This window comes from Dipodomys merriami, unplaced genomic scaffold (genome assembly GCF_024711535.1).
Source record: "Dipodomys merriami isolate MVZ:Mamm:240054 unplaced genomic scaffold, mDipMer1.0.p SCAF_188, whole genome shotgun sequence".
Taxonomy (NCBI): domain Eukaryota; kingdom Metazoa; phylum Chordata; class Mammalia; order Rodentia; family Heteromyidae; genus Dipodomys; species Dipodomys merriami.
This window is the reverse complement of record NW_027203248.1, coordinates 1,500,280-1,528,052: the sequence shown is the minus strand read 5'-3', so window position 1 is coordinate 1,528,052 and position 27,773 is coordinate 1,500,280. Positions and strand designations below refer to the sequence as shown.

The 27,773-nt window shown below is 43.0% G+C and overlaps 1 protein-coding gene across 4 annotated transcripts in view; it reads right to left on the bottom strand.

Annotated features, from left to right (window-relative positions):
• The window catches only part of Dgkh (diacylglycerol kinase eta), a 170,246-nt gene extending 146,871 nt beyond the window's left edge, over positions 1-23,375 (bottom strand). The window contains exons 1-2 of one of the 4 annotated variants that reach the window (XM_070026700.1): positions 23,238-23,375; positions 13,595-13,822 (exon numbers count right to left, since the gene is read on the bottom strand). In XM_070026700.1, coding sequence (XP_069882801.1) covers positions 13,595-13,822; positions 23,238-23,297 — 288 coding nt within the window. In that variant the 5' untranslated portion in view covers positions 23,298-23,375. Of the gene's footprint in view, positions 1-13,594; positions 13,823-14,476; positions 14,620-23,237 lie in introns of those variants that run through there. The other 3 variants (XM_070026703.1, XM_070026702.1, XM_070026701.1) reach the window with 3 other exon arrangements.
• Between the last annotated feature and the right edge of the window lie 4,398 nt (positions 23,376-27,773).

Genomic DNA, 27,773 nt, shown 5'->3' with positions numbered 1-27,773 from the left:
CCCTCCCCGACGGTATAAACCCTGTTTTCACTGTATTCAATAGTAGTATAATTTGAGGAGGGAAAGGGAAAAAACAAATTGTTTAAATAGGGATACAGGTTGACCCACTGCAACAAAAAAAAAAAAACGAACTTTACAATTTAGGCTGGGGGTGGGGAGTGTAGTCAGGGAGATGGGAGGGCAGGGAAGGTAGGGGGAAAAACAAAGGAGGAGGCAACAATGCTTGATAAGAAATGTACTCATTACCTTGCTCATGTGATTGTAACACCTCTGTACAGTATTTCCACAATAAAAAACTTATTTTAAAAAATTGCACAGCAATTTTATTCCTTTAAAATGAAGATGAAGCAACTAGCACCCAGGGGTTAATAATGTGCTCACCGGGGCTGAGAAGGTGGCTCAGTGGTAGAGCGCTTGCCTTGCATGCATGAGGCCCTGGGTTTGATTCCTCAGCACCACATAAGCAGAAAAAAAAGCCAGAAGTGGTGCTATGGCTCAAGTGGTAGAGCGCTAGCCTTGAGCTGAAGAGCTGAGGGACAGCGCCCAGGCCCAGAGTTCAGACCCCACGACTGGAATAAAAAATAAAAAATAAAAAATAATGTGCTCACCACTGGACTAAATCATCAAGGAAATTTTCACAGCAGCCTTTCTGTTCCACCTCACCCAATGACCTTTTTCCTGCTACTCAGTACCCCCTCACTAACCTTACTTACAGCTGTCCCCATGTTCCCCCATGCTTTGGGAGTATATCAGATATGTCTGCTTCAGGGCCTTTGCAATTGCTCTTTTTTCTCCTTGTTCTGTTCTTCCTCCAGATAACTTCATGGTGCTCTCTTCACAAAACGAAGTCCAGATGCACTGACTCACATAGTGGTTTTCCAAATGCCCCCAGGAATCCGTCAGGGACCCATAAGGTCAACACACTTCACAATAATTCCAAAGTGTGCACACCTTTTAATAATCTTGGGTACACTGGTGAAGCTCTACAAACCTACTGTTTTTATCAGTTGTGGGGCTTAAACTCAGGACCTGGGTGCTGTCCCTGAGCCTTTTTGTGCTCAAGGCTAGTACTCTACTACTTGAACCACAGTGCCACTTCCAGTTGAATGGGTAATTGGAGATAAAAATCTCACAGGGACATTTCTGCCCACGCTGGCTTCAAATCGCACTCCTCAGATGTCAGCCTCCTGAGTAGCTAGGATTATAGGCATAAGCCACCAGTGCCAGGCTTCTACAAACCTATTTTTTTTAAGAACCTGATTATAGCAAGGTATGGTAGTATACACCTGTGATCCCAGCACATAGGAGGCTGAAGCAGGAAGATTGCAAAGTCAAGGACAATGTGGACTACATAGTTGGATTCCAGGTCAGCCTGGGCTACCCTGTCTCTAAAGCAAAACAGAATATGCCTGATTGCAGGATGACTTTATCACATTTTCTTATAACAGTCACCAAGAAACATCAGCTTTTATTTTTCTTCCATAATAGCTAAGGATATACCATTCAATCCTATCTTTCCAACTGCACCTGAATAAGTGAAGAAAGAAGACAACCTGAGACTCTACATTGAGAAAGTATTCCAGCAGATATTGTTCCATGGAAGTATTGTGCGTAATACATGTCATCTATCCAACTTTCACAAACAAGTCAGATTTTAGGCCTGGAATCCACCATATCTACAAATGCCTTTCTTAAATCCTCTACGGATCAGCCAACACAAAGCTGAAGTTTGCATTCGATCTAGGCACTGGGAAGAGAGGATGCTATAAAAGAGTTTGTCCTGTGACGCAAATGTTGGGAAGAAAAACTTCACTTCTCACCCCCACTGTGTGAAAAGCCTATAACAGAACACACTTGTCCCTCCAAGGAAAGCTGAAGTACTTTTTCCCAGTAAAATCCAATGGGTGCTTTTGGACAGTATAATTTGTAATGGCTCTCACTGCTTTGGCTGCCAGGAAACTTGAGGTCAAATTTATAACTCATCTTTAACTGAACAAAATACCCTGTTGCATACATTAATAAACCCACTAGCCTTCTCCTGGTCTCATTCTCCTCTCTACCCACACCTCACCTAGGCTAGACACAGAATGTGGAAGGTGAGAAAGTAATATTATGTGAGAGTAATTCAGACAGAGAAGAAGGACATTTCAGGTGAACAGAACACTGTGTACAAACGTGTAGAGGATATGAATACATCTGCCTTACTTAGGGACAGAGAAGAACTTGGGATGACTGGCCAGAGGGTGTCAAGTGACAGAAAACCCATGGCACTGTCTCTGCCTGCTTACGTATCTGCACAGCTCAAGTCATTTCACTAAGGTTTCTGATGAAGTATTACCTCATCAAGAAAGTTTGTCCTGTCCTGGGTCAACTCCACCAAAAAACTTTACACACACACACACACACACACACACACACACACACACACACACACACACACACACAGCATTCCATCACACTCTTCCTTGACATTGCTCTATTTTCCTTCATTGTATCTGTTTTTCAGATTCCCTTTCAACAGAGTATAACCTCTGTAGCAGTAGGATTCTCATTTTTTTAACCAGTCCTGCTCCTAGAATAGTTCTAACTAAATACTGTTTGAATAGAGAAGTAGTCTAACATCAAATCAAAAAAGACCCATCAATCCATGCTAAAAATATATATAAATTTTATTTCACTAGAACTAAGAGCTTATAGGAAATGTAACATGTATCATATTTTGTCTTTAATAAAAATAAATCTGGAGCCAGGTATCTATAGTGCATGTCTATAATTCTAGCTACACAGGACTCTGAGGACTGGAGGAAGATCATAGATCAAAGCCAATTTAGGAAGAAAAGTCCATGATACTCTATCTTCAATGTAACCAGCAAAACAAAGGGCTGGAGGCATGTTTCAAGGGGTAGAGCACCAGCAGTGAGCAAGCAAGCTGAGTCAGTACAAACTCTGGTAACAGAAATGCATACATACATACATACATACATACATACATACATACATACATACATACATACATACATTGATGTTAAATTAGACCTCAAGCAGTTCAATTGATAGCTATGTTCCTGAAGCACTTACTTGTGTAAGCCTTGGTTTCCCCATATTTAAAGTGTGGAAAAGAACTCTTCTAGTTTTATGATGAGGATTATGTGCACTAACACATAAAAATACACACCTAATGGAATTCAATGACTACAAACACGAATGGACTCCATGAGATTAGCAATTACGTCTTGCACACTGCCCCTTCCCCCAGTACCTGCCTCTGTCCAGCCAGACCAGGCACTGAGCAATTACTTATTGAAAGCAAATGTACTAGGGAAGATGGCCAGCCAGATGGAGAGTCAAGGTCAACTACAAGGCCACTGGTGGGGAACGTCCAATTCACAGACCATGTGCATGACATCATTCTTGTCAGCTGCCTATAGCCTGTCTAACGGTATTGATAATTTTATATGGCCCCAAAAAGTACTACACATATTCACATGGCCCTTGGCAGAAAACAGGTTTTCCACTCCTATAAAATAATGGAGACAAATGCAGCCAGTGGGGCAAAGAGTATACAAATCTGTTCAGTTTGAGAACCCTGGGCTGAGATGGCAAGAGGCCCTGTGGCAGATATCTCAAGATGAAGGAAATGTAGTCCACACCTTCAAAAACAAGAAGAGTACATGCTAAGAGTCAGTAGTTGAACCTAATTGATGAGGTTAACTAAGGAAGAAGCACTCAGAGTTGGAGTAGTTCCTAGGAATGGCTTTTGTTCAATCCATACTTCATGCAGTGTCTTTTCTAAGATCCCTTGATCATGGAATTGCTAAAATGGTTTCTCCTTATTTTTCACTCAACTCTATTTCTTAGATGCTGTCAACCCTTTTTCCTCTCACATCTTCCCCTAATTTTGATATTTAAAGTTACCTTTCTTAGAGCCTTTTTTTGTTTTTTTTTTCTTTTTTGTATTATTTATTCTTAAGAAATGAGTTCTAGCAGAGCACCAGTGGCTTATACCTAGATACTTGGTAGGAATTTTTTCTATTGCCAAGAAAGCTTTGAAAAGAAGCTGCATTAAGTAATGGGTGGCCTGTAACCAGAAGGCAGTGGACTGAGGGGTGAACAAGAGTTGACGCGAGGAAGATGAAGGATCTAGGGGAGATTAATAAAAAAAATACAGAGGCTTTGGCCATTAAAGTTCCCAAAAGTCTAACCCAGCCACTTACGTCCACTACCACCTACAGGGGGTCACTCACTTCTACGAAAGTATTTTCTTTTTTTATTGTTATTATAAAGGTGATATACAGAGGGGTTATAGTTACAGAAATCAGAGCACATTTCTGTTTAGAAAATGTCACCCCTTCCCTTGCTCTCTCCCAGTTTTTCCTCCCATCCCTACCTACACACTGTATAGTTGATTTTATGTAAGTATTTTCTTTTAAGACACTGTGATATACATTATTCTTTTTTTCTTTTTTTTTTTGGGGGGGGGGTCCGGTCGTGGGGCCTGAACTCTGAGCCTGGGCGCTGTCCCTCAGCTCTTCAGCTCAAGGCTAGCACTCTACCACTTGAGCCACAGGGCCACTTCAGGCTTTTTTCTTTTTGCTTATGTGGTGCTGAGGAATCGAACCCAGGGCATCAGGCATGCAAGGCAAGCACTCTACCACTGAGCCACCTTGCCAGCCCTATACATTATTCTTGAAACAAGGATGGCCCTAGCTATACCCATCCAGTAGAGTGGAACTATCTTGACCACCTCCTGTCATATGGGTTTCTGAATAGTATGGATTTCACAATAACAAGTTTTTTTATTATAAAAATAATTCTCAATAAAAGTATTTTTATGAAGACTTTTAAGTAGCCAATGAAGGATAACTATAAGAATACAAAAGCATAATGTGAGTTTCTTTAATAATCATCACTACCCATTCTTAGAAATAAAACATTCACAGCTCAGAGAGATGAAAAACATTGTTAAAGTACGTTAACTGCTGTAGCAAACAGCTTCTAAATCTCAGAGGCCTAACACAACAAAGGTCTCTTTCCCTTTCTTGTCATAATCTACTGTAGATCATGCAGGGGATGGGGGGGTGGGCAATCCTTCGGGGATCCAAGATCCTCCCACTGGATAGCCTACCACCTAGCTAGCAAGTAAGAGAAGGGACAGCATAGAGAATCCCCAAACAGCTTTAGAGGCCAAGGGATGGACATCACTCTGACCTGTATTAAACAGGTGATCAACCTTCAAAGGGCAAATGAAGTCTAATGATGGGCCAGGAACTACAGGTATGGATAAGCAGAGCATTCTCTGCCACGTGAAGCAATATGTTTGGGGTCAACTAACAGAACTTGACAGAGCTGAGAATGCAACCCATCACTAGCTCAACCAAGCTGAGGATACGGGCATGAAACCAGGCTTTAGAACTCTTCTCTTTTGTTTTATTACCACTCAGTTAACTAATTTCCAACTTTCTCTCTGCTTTCCCCATTCTTTCAGCCTCAGTGACCTCATCTTTGCAGCTGTTATTCCTTCTGCTTAGATTGCTCTTTCCACCAAGATCCACCTGGCCCACTACCTTAAGAAGACTTTTTCCCCTTCTAGGGGAGACCTCCTTTGCAACCTGACCCACCCACCCCACTAGCCCAGTGCCTTCTTTACTCCAATTGGCTTCCCACCCTCTTATAGCCCAGGCTTATGATTCATAAATTCTCCTTGCTTTAAGATGTGAGCTCTTTGAGAGCAGAAGTTCTTGTCTGTTTGGCTTGCTGTTCAATCCCTGGCACCTGCAGCAGAGTTTAAAATATAGTATTTTTTTTAAATGTTTGCATGAGGGGTCACAACTGAGAATAAAAGGGAAGACATACAGGAAGATCCATGGGATGGAAAATATTCCAGTTTTGATGCTGTATTTTACAAACTGTACTTTACAAACTGTAGAACTATTCTTACATACTTATAAAATACTATAATATTGGGCTGGGAAGGTGGCTCAGTGGTAGAGCGCTTGCTTTGCATGCTTGAGGCCCTGGGTTCGATTCCTCAGCACCACATAAGCAGAAAAAAAAAGCCGGAAGTGGCGCTGTGGCTCAAGTGGTAGAGCTCTAGCCTTGAGCTGAAGAGCTGAGGGACAGCGCCCAGGCCTAGAGTTCAGGCCCCACAACCGGACCACCCCCAAAAAAAAAATATATATATATATATACACCATAATATTACCAAATTTTCAAGAACTGAAGAAGTCTGCATTAGCTCAAGGAGTGTGCCTTCTCAGGTATGCCACTTTCATGTTTTCCTCTCTAAATAACACTGATAGTGAAAAGCAGGCCAATGAAAACTTTGCTTTCATTCCTTAGCTAGTTAAAAATAAATTTTACTCACATTTTTCCTCAAATATGTTTTAATAGGTCAAACGGAAAATTACTTCACAAAATTCTTTTTAAAGTTATATCATGACCTTTAAAAAACACCACCTTGCCTTACAGAAGTGAAACTAACAATTTTCTTTGAAATCCTGTTCGAAGGGTTTTGTACCTAGAAGCATTTCTTTCTAAATTAGCCTTTCTGAAGATTTTTTAATGATTCATTGAGTTTTATTCATCTTAATTAAAACATACACGCTTCAGCTAAAATTCTGAATCCAGACTTCAAATGTCTATTCTTATGCTTGTTGCTTAAAATCTAGGTTTCAAATGCAAAAAGGCATTATGAAATCTAAAACAGGATAGCAGACATGCTCACAGATTTAGCAAATTAGTAAAGGCAGGGACAGGAATGAGAAGGAAATAAATATGAGGGAGAGAAAAAGGGGAATCTCAGAAAGAAGGAGGGAGGCGGGAGGAAGAGAAGGGAAGAAAGGCTACAAGGATACCACAGCCTGAAGACATGCTTGTACCTTGCAGATTCAAGCAGCCCTGCCCAACAAGCTATGAATAAGGAAAGGCATATGGATGGAGCCCACTGACTGTATCCTCTGAGCCCACATAGTAGGAAAAGACCTGCTTTTGAAGCCTAGCTCTGCCATTTATTCAACAGAAAAATCTCGCTCTCGGGCTTAGTTTTATCATTTGAAAATTTTAAATAACTTTAGCTAAGATTTTAAACAAGATTTTAAATACAATCATCTGCTTTATAAATAGCGAAATCTAACTAGGAAGGTACTTTTACATTTCTGAAATAGCTGGGCTTAGTATGGCACTCACGTAGTCCTAGCTACTCAGGAAACAGAAGCAGGAGGACAGTTTGAGATCAGGACTTTGGAGCCAGTGTAAAAACACAGAAACACTCCAGTTCTTTAAAAGAAAAAAAAATCTGAAAAGAATGCATTGATTATACTTAAATGGCCATCATCAAGAATATTAACAGGAAAAAACACTTGAGTAAGATGCTAGAAAAAAAAAGGCATTCTAATACGTTTTCGGTGGAAATGTAAACTAGTGCAACTATGGAAAGCAGTATGGAAATTCCTAAACAAAAACTAAAAGTAGAATTACCCTATAATCCAGTGATACCAGTCTTGGGCACTTATCCAAAAAAACACATCTGCGTAGAACAGACACCTGTATACCCACTGCAGCACAGTTCACAACAGCTAAGTTACAAAAACAGCACAGATAACCCACAATGGAAGAATGAATTTTAAAAAGTATGAGATAGATTGATAGATAGATAGATAGATAGATAGATAAATAGACAGATAGATATGTATATATGTATATATGTGTGTCTATATATATATATATATATATATATATATATATATATGCACGTCCATATATACAATGGGACTTCATGTAGCCATCAAGAAGAATGAAATTCTCATTTGCAGGGAAATGGTTGGATCTGGAAAATATCATACTGAGAGAAGCCAAGCCCAGAAAAACAAAGGATGCATTTTTTCTTTCATATATGTGTGTGTGTATGTGTGTGTGTGTTTGTGTATGTAAGACCCAAACTACAACTTCACATATAATAATCACAAATAGAGGCATATGCTTACATACACAGTCTAGTATAAAGTATAGTATATGCAGGAGTGAATCTCTATATAATAAACCTTTCAAAAAGTTGGTAGCTTAACAAAATAAATACCTGAAGCTGAGATTGTAATGGGAAGGCTAGATGAGGGGACTGGATGAATGAAAATGGGAACAGGGTAAAAACACACCAAGACTACTCAGTGTACATATGTAATAAAGGAAGTAGGATACTGTAAGGGGGGAGGGAATGGATGAGATGGGGTAAAATGATGGAAGCACCGAAAAGGAAGCACTGGACACTGGGATGTATGTTAAACGATGTTAAACTGTAACCCCCTTGTACAAGCTTTTATAGTTCAGAAAAAAAATTAAGTTATATTAAAAAAATTATGCTTAAGGAATTTATTAAACTAAATTACATTCTGGTGTTTTGAAAAAGTCTTGGCACTCAGAAGGGTCTGTGAGAAGTTAAAGATGCCAGCTCCACACATAATAAAGTTAACATTTCCTCAGTATAAAGCAAGAGCCTTACAGTTCTCTAAACATCCTCATAACTAAAAGCATGAGGGGACTTTGTTACCCACCTATGTTCCAGCTTAAAAAAAAAAACAAGAAAAAGAAAAGAATAGCTATGTAAGATGGAAGCAAAGTATAATGAATTCTAAATTAAAACTATTAACAATAGCTGTTGGCCATTTTAAGCCACTTACCCCAATCAAATACAAATGTGTTACAAGTGGCTCAACAGAGTAAAACACTCCATATGCAACCAAACTAAACAAATTTGCCAAGGGAAAGCGTAATGGACCCACATGTTAAGGTCTTTTCCAAAGGTCTATTCTTAGATGTAAAACAAACTCCCTTTAATTAAAACCTTTGCTTATAAACATGCTTCCTGAGTAAGTAAAGCCCAACAAATGTGATATAAGTCCAACAGAGCACCCTGGAAACAGAAAGGACCCTGAGTGGTTTACAACAGTGTTCCGCATAACCTTTTACCCTTCCCCCAGGACAGCAAACATGCACACTTAAACTGAGAAAAGCCTTCTAAATTTAGATACTTTGAAATAATGCATCTTAAGCTATCTGTAAAGGTTTAGTCAATTATTTATGATGTCTCTTATCTTTAATAATGGGATATCATATTTAGCTTGTGATCAACATGGAAAGAAAGCTGTTATACCATATATTACTGTACGGAGAGTCAGAGTTTCCAGTCTATATTTAGTTCACATTAAAATGGAAGCAAAGACGCAAACCAAGCTAAAAATAAAATGTCCTACAAAGATGAGATTTTTTTTTAATGGATCGAAATTTAGCTTTATTTGGTCCCTTAAATGCTGATTATATTTAACAGTGCCTTAAATTTGCAGTGTTGCAGACACCTAATCTTCCATCTGCGAGAATAGAGATCAGTACTCACCAAGTATAACCCACATACCATAGTCATTGTGGGAGTTCACCAAGTTAATAAAATTACCAACCTAGATGCTGGGGGCTCACCTCTGAAATACTAGCTACTCAACAGGCTGAGATATGAGAATCAGGGTTTGAAGCTAGCTTGGGCAGGAAAGTTCACTAGAATTTTATCTCTAATTAACCAACAAAAAAACTGGAAGTGGAGTTGTGGCTCAAGTGGTAGAATACAGACTTGAGGAAAAAAGCTAAGGGATGGCCCTCAGGCACCAAGTTCAAGCCCCAGTACCAACATACACACATAAAAATTTTTTCTGTTTAAACAAATTAATATTTTAAGAATAATTTTTAAAGCCTGAAAACTATATTAAATTTAAATCTTAGTGTTTTTAAACAAAGTTTAATTAGAATACAGTCACTCTGAACATATATATCCATTACCTTAAAATATTTGTGGTAAGAACATTTAAGATCTATTCTCTTAGCAATTTAAGTGTATAATACAGTATTACCTACTATAATCATCACAATATAGTTTATAATAGAACTTATCTATTATCCAGGACAATGTTACCCTGTCTGACCAAAACTTTAGACCTGGTGACCAATGTCACCCAACCCTTCCTTCAGCTCCCTCCATGATTCTCAGAGTTGAGTAATTTTGACAACGACCTTATGGTCACGTAAAATATGTACTACCTAGTTCTTCATAGAAAAGCTAGCCAACCACTTCCCTAGCCAACCACTTGATTCCTGCTCTTCTCTGACCATTCTCACTCTCCATGTTGAGTTTCTGAACATTAACCCTGGAAATATCATCTTATCCTTATTTCTTAGTCCACTTCTAGCCATAGTGCTGTTTCTTATCATATTTGGATCATTATTCAGTTCCAATGTTCTAAAAGAATTTTAACAATATTTTTTATTTATTGTTTTAGTTAAAAAATGCATGAAGGGGGGGAAGGGGGGAAGGAGAAGGATTGGGATTGGGGGGGAGGGGGGAGGCTGGGAAGGGATGTGAAGGGTAAACAAAGGAGGAGGCTGCAATGCTTGGTAAGAAATGTACGCATTATCCTGCCCATGTAATTGTAACTCCTCTGTACAGTATGTTCACAAATAAAATAAAATAAAATTTTAAAAAAATGCATGAAAATGTACAATCATGCCCTATTAATGTGCTGCCACCTACAATTTGAAAAATGATGAAGTCTTCCCTGGTCTACTCTACCTAGAGTTCATGGTAAAATGGTAAGATGATGATGATGATGATGATGATGATGATGATGATGATGATGATGATGATGACAATGATGTTTTCATTACAAAGATTACATCTCATAAAGCAGAGAAAAATAAAAATCCTTATTTTCAGACACTGCCTTACCAGTAAAGTACAGAAGTTTATACCATGTTAAATTAAAACTAAGATACTAATTAGCAAATTATTATTCTCTTCCTACTAGACTAGAAGAGATGTCTTAGACCAGGTTGCTGTTACAAAGTTCCAAATATCTTTCCACCCACTGTTTTGGTACATTTCCCAAAGTTTAAAGACTCACTTGTGGCTGTTCAAAATTAACTATAAGAATATGTTAAATAAATCAGTTATTAAGTCAGCAGTTAATAAATCAACAGGTATTTTGACACACACAGCTTCATGACCTTGGCTGAGATGACTCAAGAGATGAAAAGTCAGTGAAATGGATAGTTTTCCCTACTTGGTTTGTGACAGTCCAACAACTCAAGTCTAAAACTGAGCATGAGACCTCTGGCCACTCAACAATAAAATAAAATATGGCAACAGTTAGGATAAGAGATATAACAGATAAAGTACATGATATGTATCAAAGTCTGGATTGTGAGTGGTACCCCAAAGGCTCATCTCTCTAACCACTCACGAGGTTAAAAACTAGTGGATCAGAGTTTGAAGCCAGCTAGGCAGAAAAGTCTGTTAGACACAATCTCCAATTAACTAGGCAAAAGCCTCACTGGAGGTATGGCTTCAGTGGTAAGAATACCAGCAATGAGCTATCAAGTTGATTGCAAGGTGAGGCACACTGTGATCAAGTCTCTGAACTGACAAGAAGAAGAAGAAGAAGAAAATAATAATAATAAAATAATAAATAAAAGTCTGTATTGTGGAAGTGTGAAGTGAGAAATTGAGGTTGAGGATCACATCTCATCAAGTTGAGGTCTTGATCATAATTGTTTAATATTTTAAAATATTAACAAGCTTCTATGAATCCTAACATTATGAGTAAGTTATAATATGCAGAATTTCTGATATTCAATACACCTTTTGAAATCCAAAGAACATTTCACTCTATAATCAATAACTATAATCATGGCAAAATATCATAAATACTTTTATCAGCAAGTTAAACAAAACAAAACATTTACTTTTGGTAATGTAAAACTTCATTAATATGTTTTACCAGAAACCACAGATAACACAAAAACAAGAGTATAATCTAAGCTATTTACCATAGTTGATAAAGTTTAGTGATACTCTCAATAAATTTGTCACTTGACTTTATTTACTCAATTTATAAGCATTTCTAACTTTTACTGCAAACACTATAAATTCTACTAGCTAATCTTGATAAAAGTATGCATTGAAAAGTATTCATATAAACATATAATAGTACTTTATTTGATAGTACTGGGATTTGAACTCGGGACCTCATGCTTGTCACTTGAATCACATAGCCAACCTTTTTTGCTCTAGTTTGTTTTTCAGATAGGGTCTGAACAGTTTTTCCCTCTAAGAGATCCCCCCTATGCCTATCCCACAATATCTTAGCTAACAATTATTTTATTTTTTGGTAATCTGCCATTTGGGTCACTATTAACCTTTCTTCATGATTTTTAAACTAAGATTTCGAATGTTAAAAGCACTACTGAGAAAGTTCCCATCTTGTTTAGCCTTAATCTCCTACAAACACACTAAATTCCAAATTCTCAATTTATTATAAATGTTATACAACTCAAAAACAGAGTCTTTATTTTAAAAGTAGTAGTATTTTTATAGTAGTTGAGCAAATAAGAGCACTGAAGCAATACTTGACTCATTAGTATGTAAATCTTACAGACCATTCCTAGGATGCTTACATAATTTAGTAAACAAGTGGGGGGGGGGAGAATTAATCTACAGATGTATCTATATCTACACATAGATACAGTATCTCTATCTATAGAGAGATATGGATATAGACACAGTATTTCCTTGGAGTCCATGGACTTTAGGGAACCAATTCTCATGAAACTATGTGTAGAATGAACTTTCACAAACTGATTTTTAAAAGAAAGCACTCGAAGCCAATGAATTCATTGGTTCGCTTTCCAAATGCCTCATCAAAGGCCCCCACTGGCAACAGATTCTGGCCTTCAAGATTTTTACACTAATATGAACGTTAAAATAAACAACCCTCAAGTATCCATGGCATCGTTTTGTGCCCTGTTCATGATCAAATGAAGACTCAACCTCACCGGCGGACAGCACAAGCGCCAAACACAAGAATAACACATCATCCGAATGTCCACAGAACACAGATGAGGAACCTTTTTTCTACTGCAAACAACCAGGCAGTGCAGTCTGCTCAACTCTGCACTTCGCAGCACAGGGTGCGCTTAACCCACAAGCACCAGGCACCACCCGAGTAGCCTGGGATTGGGCAGCCGGCGCCTCTCAGGTTGGACCAGGAGCAGGCAGCACCCCCTCCCCCCCGCGACGGGGAAGGGAAGGCTCGCTGCAGAGATGATGGACAGGCCTGCACACGCTACTGAACGTGTGCAAGTGAACCCGGGCAGCCGGGCAGAGACGCAAAAAAGCTAAGCATTCCTTTTCAGTTCAAGTGAAAACTCGTAATGGCACCTCGGCTTTTTCCCACGCTCCACACAGCAGGTGGCTGGCTCCCTGCTCCCCGCCTCTACCAGAGAGCGCCCCTCAACCCACCCTCCGTGATCTAGCCAGAATTAAACCTTCCCGCCCCCAGGCCTGAGTCCTGGGGATCTGGCCCCGCCCCCAAGGCAGGCCACGCCCCGTTAGGCCACGCCCTCTACCCAGGCCACGCCCTCCAGCTCCTCTGGACCTCTCCCTCTGTACCCCAGAACGCTCCCGTGCGCTCCGGGCGCCCAGGCCATGCCCCATCCCCTGCCGCCCCCATCCCCCTGCCCACCCCATCACCGCCCCCTGCTCCCCTCCCTGCCGCCTCACCTTGGTCCGGATCTGCCCGGAGGTGGACACCTTACGGATCAGTTTCTGGGGACCCTCTTGCTCCGCTTCGCTGTCCGACGAGTCCTCTCCCGGTCCCGCGGAGGCCGCGGCGGGGTGGACCACCGCACCGGGGGTCCCGGCGGTGGCGGCGGCGGCGGCGGTTCCTCCGGCAGCGCCTGGAGGGTGGTGCTGGCTGCCAGCCCCGGCCATCCGGTCCGACTCCGACCCCTGCGGAGATACAGCACCGCCCGGAGGGGGGCGGCAGCGGACGTCAGCGGGCGGATTCGGCACTCGCGGGTCCCCGAACCCCCGCACCCAGCCTCAGCCGCCATCTTCCGCTCCCCCGGTCCTCCCCCTCTCTGCGATGGGAAGGGTCATCCCAGAGAGAGATCCCGGGGGAAGGGGGCGCAAAGCCTTGCCCAAGTGGGACCCCTGCGCATTCAGCCTTGGAGGATGTTCTAGGGTAACTGACTAGAAAACCACCAGGGGAGGGGGCGAGGATGGAACTGACTGACATCGAGATGCGGATGACTACCACCTCCTCCTCTCCCTCCTCCTGGGGTCCTGGGGGTGAGGCTGGGGGAAATCTGCAGACAACCCCCTTATTTAGGGCAGGTAATGGTTGTCCTCCTCTCCCTTGGTTCTGGGCAGCAGGAGCACCAAAGGCCCACGGAGTAGAGAGGAGAACCTGGAGCTTCCTCCGGAACGGCCGCCTCCATGAACTCAGATCCCTCCAGAGACACTTGGGCCTTGTTGCGGGGTTCCAGAGGAATAAAAGTCCCTTTGCCCAAGAGACTGCCTGGAGCTGCGCCTGTGGTTTGTCTTATGACAGCCCACACTCACGCACACGCACGCACACTCACCCCACCGTGAGAATCATACCTCTCCCTCCTTGGCCTAGGACTTCGGGGGGTCTTCAGCTCTCCCCTCGGTGTCTAGTTCCTGGCTCACCCCCACCCTCATAGAGCGCACACGGAAGAGACGAGCATTTTCCGGGAGGTTCAACTGGGGCTCTGAGAACTTTTCATTTAGAAAGAGCGATCCCCTTTGGCTAACAGGAAACCGGGAAGGGCGTGGAGAGAACGCAGCAACAAGAGAGGACACGCAGCCCCGAGACGACAAAACGCTAAATAAACGTCTACGCTGAAGCACTAACCGAGACTGCCTGGAACAAACAATGCACTTGGCCAAGTGAACGCCGGTCCCCAAGCACAGAAAAATACTCGAAGTCCTTGGAGAACCACTCCCTAGCCAAGACTACAGCAGGAGGAAATGGGATTAACAGACTGTGGCCACCCCTCTGCACACCCGTCACTGCTAGTTATTCGGGCCCAGGGGAATAGCAGCCTCCTGGAGGGCAAATAGAGTCCAAGCAGTGTCAAAGAAGCTCCGCAGGTGTGGAGGGGCTGGGCAGGAGGGGGGAGGTATTAAACTGACATTCCTCTCATCATCCAAAAAGAGAACTCCAAACTGATGTTTGCTGTATTTCTTCAAATAAGAAGTCTCTGCCAAACTGTAGGGTCTCCACCTGGATGAAGCACTCAAATCTCTTTTGCATGTCCCTGCCCTCAAGTCCTCATTCCTTTCCTATTTTGTCAGTTGACTTGACCTTTAAAGCTCCTCCAAACTAAGATTGTCTGTGTGTGTGTGTGTGTGTGTGTTTCTTCCTAGTTGCAATCTCATACGCCAAAATAATTTGATGTCTGTGTTAGAGCTGCCAGTTCTAAAAGATTTTAAACTATGCAATCCCAGTACCGCACAACACATACTAGATTAAATTTATTGAAATGTAAGCTATGTTTCATTTAAATCCTCCAAGATAGATTGCTGCCTTCTTTTACTAACACAGAGGCAACTTCTCCAGTTTCAATTATATATTCTTTACGAAAGGATGGAGCTGGGAGAAGTGAACTTAAAGATTCTATATCTACAAAAATATATTGGTGGGAATTCTTTAACTAATATGAATAATTGCTAATGATTTTCAATGTAGACAAAGGGTGAAAGAATAAATTTAGTTCAACTTTGTTTTTTGTTTAAGTTGTTGTTTTGTGCAGGTATTAGGGATTCAATTTGGGGCTTAGGTGCTGTCCATTAGCTTTTTTACTCAGTATTGTCATGCTATCACTTGAGCCACAGCTCTACTTTCAGTTTTTTTGGTGGTTAATTGGAGATAAGAGTCCACAGACTTTCTTGCCCAGGGTAGCTTTAACTGAAATCCTCACATCTCAATCTCCTGAGTAACTGGAATCACAACTAGTTTTACTAAACTGAGCCAGTAGCTAGAATTACAGCGAGGCACTAGTACCTTTGCTTAAAAAGAAACTGAGCCACAAAAGCACAAACTAGGGCCAAAGTAAAAATCACATAATCACCATTCAGTCGTTTCCACTTCACCGCACTAGGAAACAAAGGTCAGTTTTGCAGTTATCATACATTTTTATCCATATATTTAGCTTAATATAGTAACATTTTACAGAATCCAAGTAGGGCATGATTCAACTGAGAGACATTGTCTAATGCCCATGCCTATTTGCAATCCTAAAAAGAGTAAGGATTACATTTCCCATTCTTTATGATTAGGAGTGGGGCAATTAATATCCCAAAGTTAAGGTACTCCTTATTTATAAGGATTTCACCTTTATGTAACTATATCTCTCTGTACATTTCCTTTACGAGAAAGATTAATTAATTTAAAAAGAGTTAACCTTACATCCAGCTCCAGCACTAGTCTTCAAAGATTCCTATAACAAGTTCTAAAAGTTGGTTGTGAATTTGAAAGCAAAGCCAATCATCTGCTCATGCTAAATAAATCTCTAGCACACAGAAAACTTAAGATGAAAATACTGTGTAGGCAAATGATGGAATGCCACCTCTCTGCACAAAATCAGCTCATGAAAACCCTCTCCCCTCAACCACCTCTTCTGAGAGACTGATTCAAGGAATCCCTCATCTGAAGTACCCATCCTACTAGCTGCTTCTCAGGTCTAGCTTGTAAATTCTAAGTTTCAAGAATGAATATCCATGTGTATGTTCCAATGCACTTCTCTCAAAAGTACTGTATCAATGTCAAGATCTCAGTATTTTCAACAATTTTAATGCAGCTCAAAATGATAACTGAAACATTTCAAGTATATGGTTCACTGCTTATTTCCACAATTTGTAAGATTTTCTTGATCTTTTTCTTTCTTCGTATTTTCAATTTTCATATAATCACTTAGATGCCCAAACCTTGGGGTGGAACTTATCTCCAACACACAAGTAAAAAGCTGGACATAAGCTGCATTAAATACTGTCCTCAGGATGGGTGAAGCTGTCCATTAACTGAGTTTCTACTTAATAAGGTTTTCTTTAGTTATAATGAACATGCATAAGACCAAATATGCTGATAGTAACTTTATAAATATTAGGATATTACTACCTACAGAAGTATTCTGAGTTATTTTCGTGTGTGTGTGTGTGTGTGTGTGTGTGTGTGTGTGTGCACTACTAGGGTTTGAACTCAGGGCTAAGGTAACTCTTTTGCTTGAGGCTGATGCTCTACCATTTTAGCCACAGCTCCACTGCTGGCTTTTTACAGAATAATTGGAGATAATAGTCTCATGGGCTTCAAACCGAATCCTCAAATCTGAGTCTCCATAGTAGCTAGGACTATAGGCATGAGCCACAGTTGCCCAACTTGAATTATATTCTTATTGATCACTGCTAATAACAAACATGATTAATATGCTCTTGCAAGTTTGTCTTCTCCATGAAATACAGCATAAACACACAGAAAGTTATGTTTCTATCTTGAAGTACTCAAGGAGGCATTTTTAAAAACAGTCACAATCTAGCTGGGCACCAATGGCTCATGCCTATAATTCTAGCTACTCAAGAGGCTAAATCTGAGGATCACAGTTCAAAGCCAGCCCAGGCAGGAAACTCTGTGAGACTCTTATCTCCAATAAACTACTCAAAAAGCTGGAAGTGGCACAGTGGCTCAAGTGGTAGAGCGCTCACCTTGAGTAAAAGAAGCTCAGGGACAGCACCCAGGCCCAGAGTTCAAGCCCAGGACTGGCAAAGAAAAAAAAAGGTTACATTCTAAGACTTACTTTGTTAATCAGTAAGGAATTATGCCGTTAAAGAATATAGCAAGTAGAGAGACGCAGGCCCACGTCATTGCTTCCACAAACCATTAGAATCATTTGCATAATACACCATTTGTTACATGTTCAGAAACAACATTCAAAATTTCACCCTATTGAAGTTTCCTTGGTTGTTATCTGAATAAAAAAGGTTTTGAGATCCATCACGATTAGCAACTACCCCTATCCATACTCAACATCCTTGTACCTAGGGAAGGGGTTGGGGGAAGGAACACAAAAAAAACTCTCAATAGCTTTTTCCTTTGAAACTCTTCCCTTACTAAACATCCATGAATTCTGGATAGTTTTACCAAAACAAACTGGTATAAAATCCCTGTACATAAAAAGAAAAAGAAAAAAAAACCTTTAGTAAATTAAACGTATTCTAGCATCCTTCCACTAAAAACTCCTTCATAAATATATTTTTTATGCTTTAACTAGAATTCTACCTAACTAGTCCCTTCTACCCAAAATATTGCTCTGAGTAAGGACTACTTGCTAAATATCTTCTTACCCACCCATAACTGCCAACCAAATATTTATTTTTTGCAGTGCTGGAGATCAAACCTAGGGTTTTACATCTACTGTGTATGAGATCCATCACTGAACTATGTTTCCAGTCACAAAATACTTTTTAATTGATTAGAAATTTGTACTGTTATTTTGGAAATGAATATCTTATCTATGTACCGACTACCTGCAAGGCACTTCAACTCTCAAAAATACTACAGCAATATCATGATCTCATGGTAAAGCTTCTGTTTCCACTTTATGACAATCTAAAGCTACATTAAAGAAAATACATAGAAACTTAAATGCTAATTTTATCTTCTTTTTACCCAATGCCATTGCCAGTGTAACAAGGCTATTAAAATACTCCAATTTAAGTAACTTCATTTCCCTGACTAATTTCCCTGACTAATCATTCAATCCCAAGGCTACCTCTCAGTCCCAGGAATAGGTGTATTTTAGACAAGAAGTTGCTTTCTTCACAACTAGCCAGCAACAATTCCTACAAGATTACTTACTCTTATTCTGATGAGAATTCTACCATCATGTTTTAGATGCCTTTGAGAAAAACAAAGAGCCAGATGTGATGGTGAATGTCTGTAATCCTAATACTCAAGAGGCTAGGACAGGAGGATCTACACTATATAGCAAGACTGTCTAAATAGCTAAATAAGTAAATAAATGATAAATAAATGTAAGTTGAGAAGCATAATCTTTATATTCTGCCATAAAAGATAATACAGCAGTATCTATGTAATGTTAATGTCATTTATTTAATACTGAATTTTTTATAAATGTAATTGAGCATACTTGTATAATAAAGTATTAAATTGCATATATTTGGATCTTAAAAAGATTTTGAAGACCTTAAAAATACAAGTAAAAGCAGATATACTTTTTTTTTTTGGTTGGGGCCTGAACTCTGGGCCTGGGCATTGTCCCTCAGCTCTTCAGGTCCAGGCACCACTTCTAGCTTTTTCTGCTTATATGGTCCTGAGGAATCAAACCCAGGGCCTCATGCATGCAAGGCAAGCACTTTACCATTGAGCCACCTTCCCAGCCCTGAAAGCATATATTCTTAACCTGAGGTTTTTAAAGGTCCACAGACTGGTCTTCAGAAGATCTGTGATTCCTTTGAAATTCAACATTATACAGTGATATCAGAGCCATCGTAGTTTGTAAGTACACTCCATGATGTTCATAGTGATATAATCACCAACAAACACACCTTTCAGAACTTGTGTCATCACTTAAGCCAGGCAAAACTATATATCACATAGGTGCATTTTTGATGCAGAGGTCATAATTTCAATCAGATTCCTTTTTTTTTTTTCCCACCACTGAGGACTGAATTTAAGGCCATGAGCTTGCTAGGGAGGTACTCTATTATTGAGCCAGTTTCCCAGTCCCTTTTTGCTTTCCTTATTTTTCAAATAAAGTCTTGCTTTTGTCTTGGCTAGCCCAAACTGAATTCCTACTTGTACTTCCCAGGTACATGTACCACCATGCCCATTTTTTTTGCTGGATCAGATGAATGTTTCCAATGGAGACATTTTTTTTTTCTTTTTGGGCTGGTACTAAGGCTTGAAATCAGGGTCTTGAACACCTACTCAGCTTTTTTACTCAAGGCTGAAGGCTGGAGTTCTACCACTTGAGTCACATCTCTACTTCTGGCCTTTTGCTGGCTAATAGGAGATAAGTCTCTACAGGCTTTTCTGCTGGGGCTGGCTAGGAACCAAAATCCTCAGATCTCAGCCTCCTGAATAGCTAGGATTAGGGGCATGAGCCATCACTGCCTTTCAAAAACTTTTTTGCCTCGGCTGTCCTGGACCATAGTCCTCCAGATCTCAGCTGGGATTATAAGCTTGAGCTCCTATCTAAGGTACCTGTGTGAGCCCGTACTGCTGGCCCTGGGACTTGAACTAGGGGTTTAGGTACTGTCCTTGAGCTTTTTTGCTCAAAGCTAATGCTCTATCACTTGAACCACAGTTCCACTTAAGGCTTTACTGGCTAGCTACTAGCTAACTGGAGATAAAGAGTCTCCTGGGCAGGCCCAGGATGGCTTCAACTGGCTTGGAACTGCAACCTCAGATCTCAGTCCCTAGTAGCTAGGATTCTAAGCATGAGCCACCAGTGCCCATATTCTCAGAGCTGAGCTCAGATTCTCAAAGGAACCACTGGCCCAAACAAAGGTCAAGAACTGATTTTGAAGGATGTCATTCAAAACACAATTAGAAAGCCGGTGGCTCACACCTGTAATCCTAGCTACTCAGGAGGCTGAAATCTGAGAATCACAGTTTAAAGCCAGCCCAGGCTGGAAAGTCTTTGAGACTGTCATCTCCAATTAACCACCAGAAAACCAGAAGTGGTGCTATGTCTCAAGTGATAGAATACTTGCCTTGAGTTGAAGAGCCCAGGGACAGTGCCCAGGCCAAGAGTTCAAGCCCAAACAAACAAACAAACCAAAAAAAAAAAAAAAAAAAAACACACAATTAGATTAAGTTACTGGCCCCTTTGCTCCACAGGCCTAAAGTAGTTATCATTTAAATGCCTTTGCCCCTAACATTCCTACATTTTCTTGCATAGGTCATCTTTTAGTAATTTAGATAACTGGACTTTCTGAACAACTTAAATGGGAATTACCTTCCTGAGTTCTTAAGTGGATTTTGTAGTCATTACATACATGAGTATAGGTGTCAAATACAATCACTTGTTAGAAATATCACTTTGCTGGGTATGAAGCTCAGCAGCAGAACACTGTTTATTGGAGGGCGTATTTTTAATACCATATACCTGAGTTTTCTGAACTCTCCAAAAGTAAGTCATTGATATACATGAAATAAAATGTTTAGTTAAGAATGTTAAGGACAGCTGGGTGCAGGTGGCTTACTCCCTATAAACCTAGCTACTCAGGAGGCTGAGATCTGAGGATCGCAGTTCAAAGCCAGTCCAGAAAGGAAAGTCTGTGAGACTCTTATCTCCAATAAACCACCAGAAAACTGAGCTGAAGAAGAGCTCAGGGACAGCGCCCAGGCCAAGAGTTCAAGCCCCATGACCAGCAAAATAATAATAATAATAATAATAATAATAATAATAATAATAATAATAATATAAGGACAATAATTTGTGTCTGTCACCAGCTGCTGCCCAACCATCCAGGATAATACGTGACAGATAAAAGTATCTGCTGAGCAAACACAAGTATATACCTGTAAGTTTTAAGAATTCTCCAGCCTGACACTGACCAAGACGCACTGTATTCAAAACTGTTTTTTAACCAATGGCAACTCCTTTGTATAACTATTTAAAGAGAATCTTAAAAAGAGAAATCTGCAGTCTGGTTAGTGTTGCAGCTCATTTGCACATTTCTGCCTGTCTCTAGTTTTAAATGCTCCAGTGGTGAGACACTATTTTTTGTGGAAAATAAATGAGTGCTTTTGCTCTCCTTACTTTTAAGAAGTATGGTGGGGCGGGTAGGGGACCACTAATCTTTTAGGCACAAAGTCGTTCTGGCATTGGCATTCTAAAGGAAAACACTGTACTAAAACCAGGAGCTTCCTATCTCAACTGGTGCTGGCTTAAAGTGTCCAGCATTTCATATAGAAAACCTAAATCAGGTCACTGGATTCCATTTCCATATTCTTTGACTTACACGTCAAAACTGAATCATATTTTCAACTTCTATAAGTACTGTCTCCCAGGTTAAAAAAAAAACCACAATAGAAGAAACATGAGCAGATGGATAGGGGCTAACAATGTGCTCAAATTCACAAAAGCAAAGACAGCTTCAGATACAGACGGATCAGAGTTGAAGGACACTTTTAAAAGGTCAGGAAACAAGAGGCTGAGAAACGTACCTCGGGTAAAAAAGAACCAGGAGTGTACTTATTAAAAAAAAAGGCAAGAACCACCAACCCTAACACCTTCACCTAGAATTCTCAGCAGCCAGAGAGCAGCCCTGCCAGACTCTCGGAGTCCAGAGAAACAGCATCCGAACTCCTGCACCTCTGCACGGAGAAAGCCAGAAATACCGGACAGAGGTTTTCAGATCAGTTCAGAATCTCGACCAAGTAGAAGCAGTAAATATCGGGGAGGGCGGAGAGAGGCCAAAATGCCATGCCAAGGGGGACAAATAAGTAAATACAGCAAGCAAGCAGTTCACTCAGGACTTCAGCGGTCTGAGCGGAACGGGGGATTCCTGCGTGCGATCACTGCGGGGACGCGAGGTGTCTTTGACGGACTGGGTTGGGACAAGTAAGTTGTGGGGAGTTTGGACCAACAAATCCCCAAGACCTCCATCATCTCTCATGCACGCACATACAGAGCACGCACGCACGTGTGCACACACACACACACACACACACACGGCTCCTAAAATTACTCAACCTCCTTGCTGCGTGTGCAGCGAAATCCCGGGCGAAAGCGAAGTCCATCCCCCCCCCCGCCCTCCCACCTCCCGCCCCCCTTAGCTAGCCAAACCGCGGGCCCCGGGAAGCGCCCCGGGCCGCGGCGGCCGCCAGGGGTCGGAGGCGTGGCTGCGGGCGTCGGAAGCCCTGGCCTCGCCGGGCGGCGGTCAGCGCGAAGCCGCGTGCCCAGGTGAGAGAGCCCAGCCCGGGCGCGGTCTCCAAAGGTGAGCCGGGCCGTCCTCCCCCACCCCACGCGCTGACCGCGCGTCCGGGGTTCCTCCTCTTCCTCCCACTGCCTACACTGCACGCTCGGAAATCCAGTGGAAAGTTGCAAAGTGGCGGAAGCACGGACCCGGTTCTCTGAGGATCGTCGCCGGCGGCCCCTCGGGGGAGAGCGTCGGCCGGCCGGACAAAGGCGCACCGGACGGCGCGCGAGGAGGAGCCCGGGTGGCGGAGGAAGCGCTGGTCCCGGCTGGGAAGCAGCTGGGGACCTCATCCCCGACCATTTCCTGAGCGGAACCCGAGCTGGGCTGGGGAGGGCCAGGGGGAGGGAGGGCGAGGGACGAGCGGGGAGGGAGGGGACGCGGGCGCAGTACCCACCGGTTCCTCCCAGGCCGGGCTGCGGGCGCCGGGCGCCGGGCGCACGTGCTGAGCTTCCATCGCCCTGGCCCGCGCCCGCCGGCCGCCCGGGCGCACGGACCCGAGCTCCGGTCGCCGCCGCTGGGGCCGCTGGATGCGCCTCCCTCGTCGCGGTCCCCTTCGGCGCCGCCGCTGCCGTCGCCGCCCCGGCTTTCTCCCGGGACCCACCACCCGCCCTCCCCGCGGTCTCAGGCTTCCGCCACGCCGTGCCCTCCCGCCCTCGCGCCGGTCCCTTCCTCCGCCGCCGCCGCCGCCTCCGGCCCCTCGGTCCCGCTGATTTGCGCGGCTCCCAGCGGTCCGCGGTCCGCGGTCCGCTCCGCCGCCGCCGCCGCCGCCGCCGCCTCCCACGGCCGTAGAATCCGCCCCTCGCTCCTGCCTCCGCCCCCCGCTCCCTCCCCTTTTCCTCCCCGCTTCCCGCCCCTCCCCCCGCCGCCCCCTCCTCCCGGCGGGCGGCCCGGGACGCACGTGACCCCCCTGGCAGGCCTTATAAGGCGCGGAACCGAAAGCGGCCGCCGGGTGGACGCGGGCAGCGGGCGGCGGTGCCCGGCGAGGCGGCCTCATCCCTCCCGAGGGCCGCGCGCGGAGCCGCCGCCGGGCGCACTTGGAGCCGTCCGGAAAGACTGCACTGGGCGGCCACTGCGCTGGCCACCCAAGACGGGGTGGACGAGCGCCCCGGGGTGTGAGGGTCCCACGAGCGCCCCCCCTTCCCGGCGCCCCTGTCCCTCACCGTCTCTGTCCAATAGCCGGCGGCCAGTGTCAACCCGCCCTCCGGGTACTGAGGCTTGAAATGGCACTGGACAGGGACCCGCTTCCGCGGGGCCGGGGAGAGCCTCGCCCCCCAGAAACAGCCCAGCGGGGACGGTTCATTCTGTGATGCCAAGAAGCTGCAACCGAGGTTAAGCTTCAGTGAGTGCTGCTTTTATTGTGTGTGTGTGTGTGTGTGTGTGTGTGTGTGTGTGTGTGTGTGTGTGTGTGTGTGTGTGTGTGTGTGTGTGTGTGTGTGGCTAACGGTTTCGTGGAAAGAAAAATGAAACACCCCTGGAGCGGATCTACTGTCTTTTTTTTTTTTTAGCCATACACTGAAGCAGGGGCGATAACTGCTTAGATGTGGCAGGTCACCACCCCCCGGCCCCTTCTAAGGAAAAACGTGTTGAGAATCATCGCGAATGCGTCCCATCACTGTAATGGCACTGGTGATAGTTTCATACCGCCCCTCGTCGTTCTTAGGTACCTGAGGTCTGATTTCCCATGATACCAGCTCACTGACACTACCCTGACATAGGGCGCCTAATGTTACTCTGTCCTGGGCTTCCTTGACCTGTAAGCCTTTTTTGTCATTGTGAACTTGGTTTTTATTCCTGAATCTGTAGCTTTACTTTGGCTCCTGGGATGGCCCAGGTTCTGATTATTCTTGCTCGGCCAACATCTTACCCTCTCCCTTCCTTGATTTCACTGCCAACCCTGTGCTAATAACTCATTATTACTATCCCTGTCCCAGATCTCCGTTCTGTGAAGCTAACTTATTAACCAGCCATCGCTACCCTCCACACTTCCCAAAGGCCTTAAACTCAACCTGACTGAAATGGAAGTGCCTTCGAGTCTTTCTAAGTGAATACCACCACAATTCATTTAGTCATCCAAAGGAGAAACCTGAAAATTATTCCAGGCTCCTTTCTTTCTTTCTCCCATTGTACCCTCCTCTCCATAGTTCCTTTGCCACTCTTGCCTGGTGTCAGGTCCCTTATTTCAAACTCCTGAAAGCTTATATTTCTGTCCTTACCAGTGTTGTTGCCTCTGTGTTGGCTGCTCCAAGATCCCTGCCATCTCTCACACTGATCAAAGGAACCCTTCTAAAGGACAAAATTGTATGAGCCAATCATTCTCTTCAGAAGCCTCTTCAGAGAAGCCTAGCCAGTGGCTCTCTGTGACCTGCAGGGTAAATCCTTACTGTATCTTAGTCAATGCCTGCTTCTCCAGGCCCATCCGACACTGAGTTCCTTGCATGCATTTCCTATCCAGCTACTTGTTTTTATGCTGTGTCCTTTCACAGAATGTCCTTCAGCTTACTCAGACTGTCCAAACACCTGCTCATCTTTCATAATTCACCCTAAAAAGTCACCTTGCTTATGAAATCACAAGCTGACCCTGTTGTAGGTAAAAACTGGCCATTCTGCCTACACTACATGACCAAATACCCTCTCCCCACACCCCATCATAATGCCTTAGAAGACTTTGTTCAACTCAGTTTTGATGACATACTATCATCTCCTTGATGGTGATCTCAATTTTCTGAGTAGCAGGGATTACAGGCATGAGCCACCAGCACCTGGCTTGAAGATATACTTTTATGGCTGTAGAAAATCCGTTTTCCATGCATTGTTTCATGATACATACAAAAATCTTCCAGTTTGATTTTTTTTTCTTTTGGTCAGTCATAGGGCTTGAACTCAGGGCTTGGGCCCTGTCCCTTAGCTTTTGTGCTCAACACCAATGCTCTACCTCTGAGCCACAGCTCTAGTTCCAGTTTTCTGGTTGTTAATTGGAGATAAGAGTCTCATAGACTTTCTTGCTCAGTCTAGCTTTGAACCGCCACAATCCTCAGATCTCAGCCCCCTGTGTAGGTAGGATTATAGGTATGAGCCACCAATGCCCAGCCCAGTTGAGTTCTTAGTAGTTATCCTTAAAATGTATGGAGGGAGTTTAAGCAGGCAGCTCAGCACTAAACATGGTCCCCACCAGGGTGACAGGGGTCACATTGGTCTTCATGCCCAAGGGTTGGCTTAGGAACCTGAGCAAAACCACCCGGGTCAAAGATCTATCCCCAATAAAAGTGTTTTTTCCTCTGGGAGAGCTTGAATAATTTTTCTTTCAGAAAGCCATACAAAGAAGAAATAAAAGCAAAACGTGTGAGATTTGGTACTTTGTCACTTGAGATACACTAATATTTATTGAAAAGTATTCAGGATTTGCTGTTAAAGAGAACTGTGCCCAAATTCTTATTCCTTCTCAACCTTGAGATCTTGGGCAATTTACTTCCTCCAGTTACAAATACACATAACAAAACCAATTTCTCAACAAAACTTCTGTTGGTGGGCTGGATGAAATGCACTGGTATAATACAGATGTGCCAAACCTTAAAGCTCCAACTAAGGGAAAAAAGAAATGTGAGGGCTGCTATTAGCAGTTTGTCACACAAATCAGGTAAGGACTTTGCCATCCTTACTAATGCAGGACTTCAAATAACTTTTGAAATTAGTGGCTACCAGAGTTAAAAAACAAATTTGACAAAGGTTCACACATACAGGTTTTTAAACTGCACCCTAAGTTTTCTCAGTTCAAGTTTTTTGCTTGTTTGTTTGTTTGTGGCATATAAAATCCATCCCAAGCTTCAGACATATGAGGCATAAAAACAAAGTTTTTAAGCTCCCTTTTAAATGAGTGACTTTGCTCATCAGACTAACCATATGACATTATTATTCCCATTTTATAAATGGGAGACTGGCTTTAAAGGATTAAGGGGTAAGATGTAGGTATGCACGTAAGTAGCAGCACTGTTTTAAGGTGTTGTCAGCATGGAAAGGTCCCATTAGAGGAAACAGGATCAGGACACACAAGTACACAGGAGAGAGCAGTAGAAACAACACTCAAGATCTGGAGTGGGGCCAGGCCTGGTGGCCCATGTCAATAATCCTAACTACTTAGGAGGCTGAAACCTCAGAACTGGGGTTCAAGACAAATCTCCCATTAACCAACAAAAAGCCAGACACAGAGGAGTGGCTCAAATGGTAGAGTGCCAGCCTTGAGAGAAAAAAAAAAAAGAGCTCCAGGCCCCAGCAGCAACACCACAAAACAACAACAACAAAGCATTGAATTATCACTTGCCATATAGAGAAACGCCTGTTCAGGCAGCTAAGATGGAAAAACAACTATAAGGCTGGGAAAAAGTTTGTTGCACAGGTTGAGAAAGAAAGCATAAAAAGCTCTGTATCTTCAGAGCCAAGAATAGAAAAGCAAGAAAGAGAGCATACCATAAATGTCATCTGTTGTTATGACCTGGACTGGAATCCAGGTCTATGGTGTGTATTCTCTCCCGTTGCCCCAGGATACAGCAACTGCCTTCAGTACAAAGGTCTTAAACAGGCCAGGTCCAGCCCATCTCTCCCTTTCCCTCACCTCCTGCATAGACACCCTCTTTCCAAAATTCTTTTGCTTGACTGACTTTTCACTCAGCTTCCTGCATCCCTGTTCCCACTGACAAAGGTCTGGTCCATCTCCTTGGAGCACCTTTTCCTCTACTCCACCTCTTTGCCTTTTTTTTTTTTTTTTTTTTTTTTTTTACCTGATGGGAAACTTGAGAGCACAGCAGATGACCAGGACTTCAAGAGCTGGACCTAACGCAGCAGGTTATACCTCTCACCACACGTGGGCTCCAGCTGTGTGGAAGCCCAGAAGAGCTGCATTGCATTCTGTCCACACAGTTCTGTCCCTCTCCCCTTT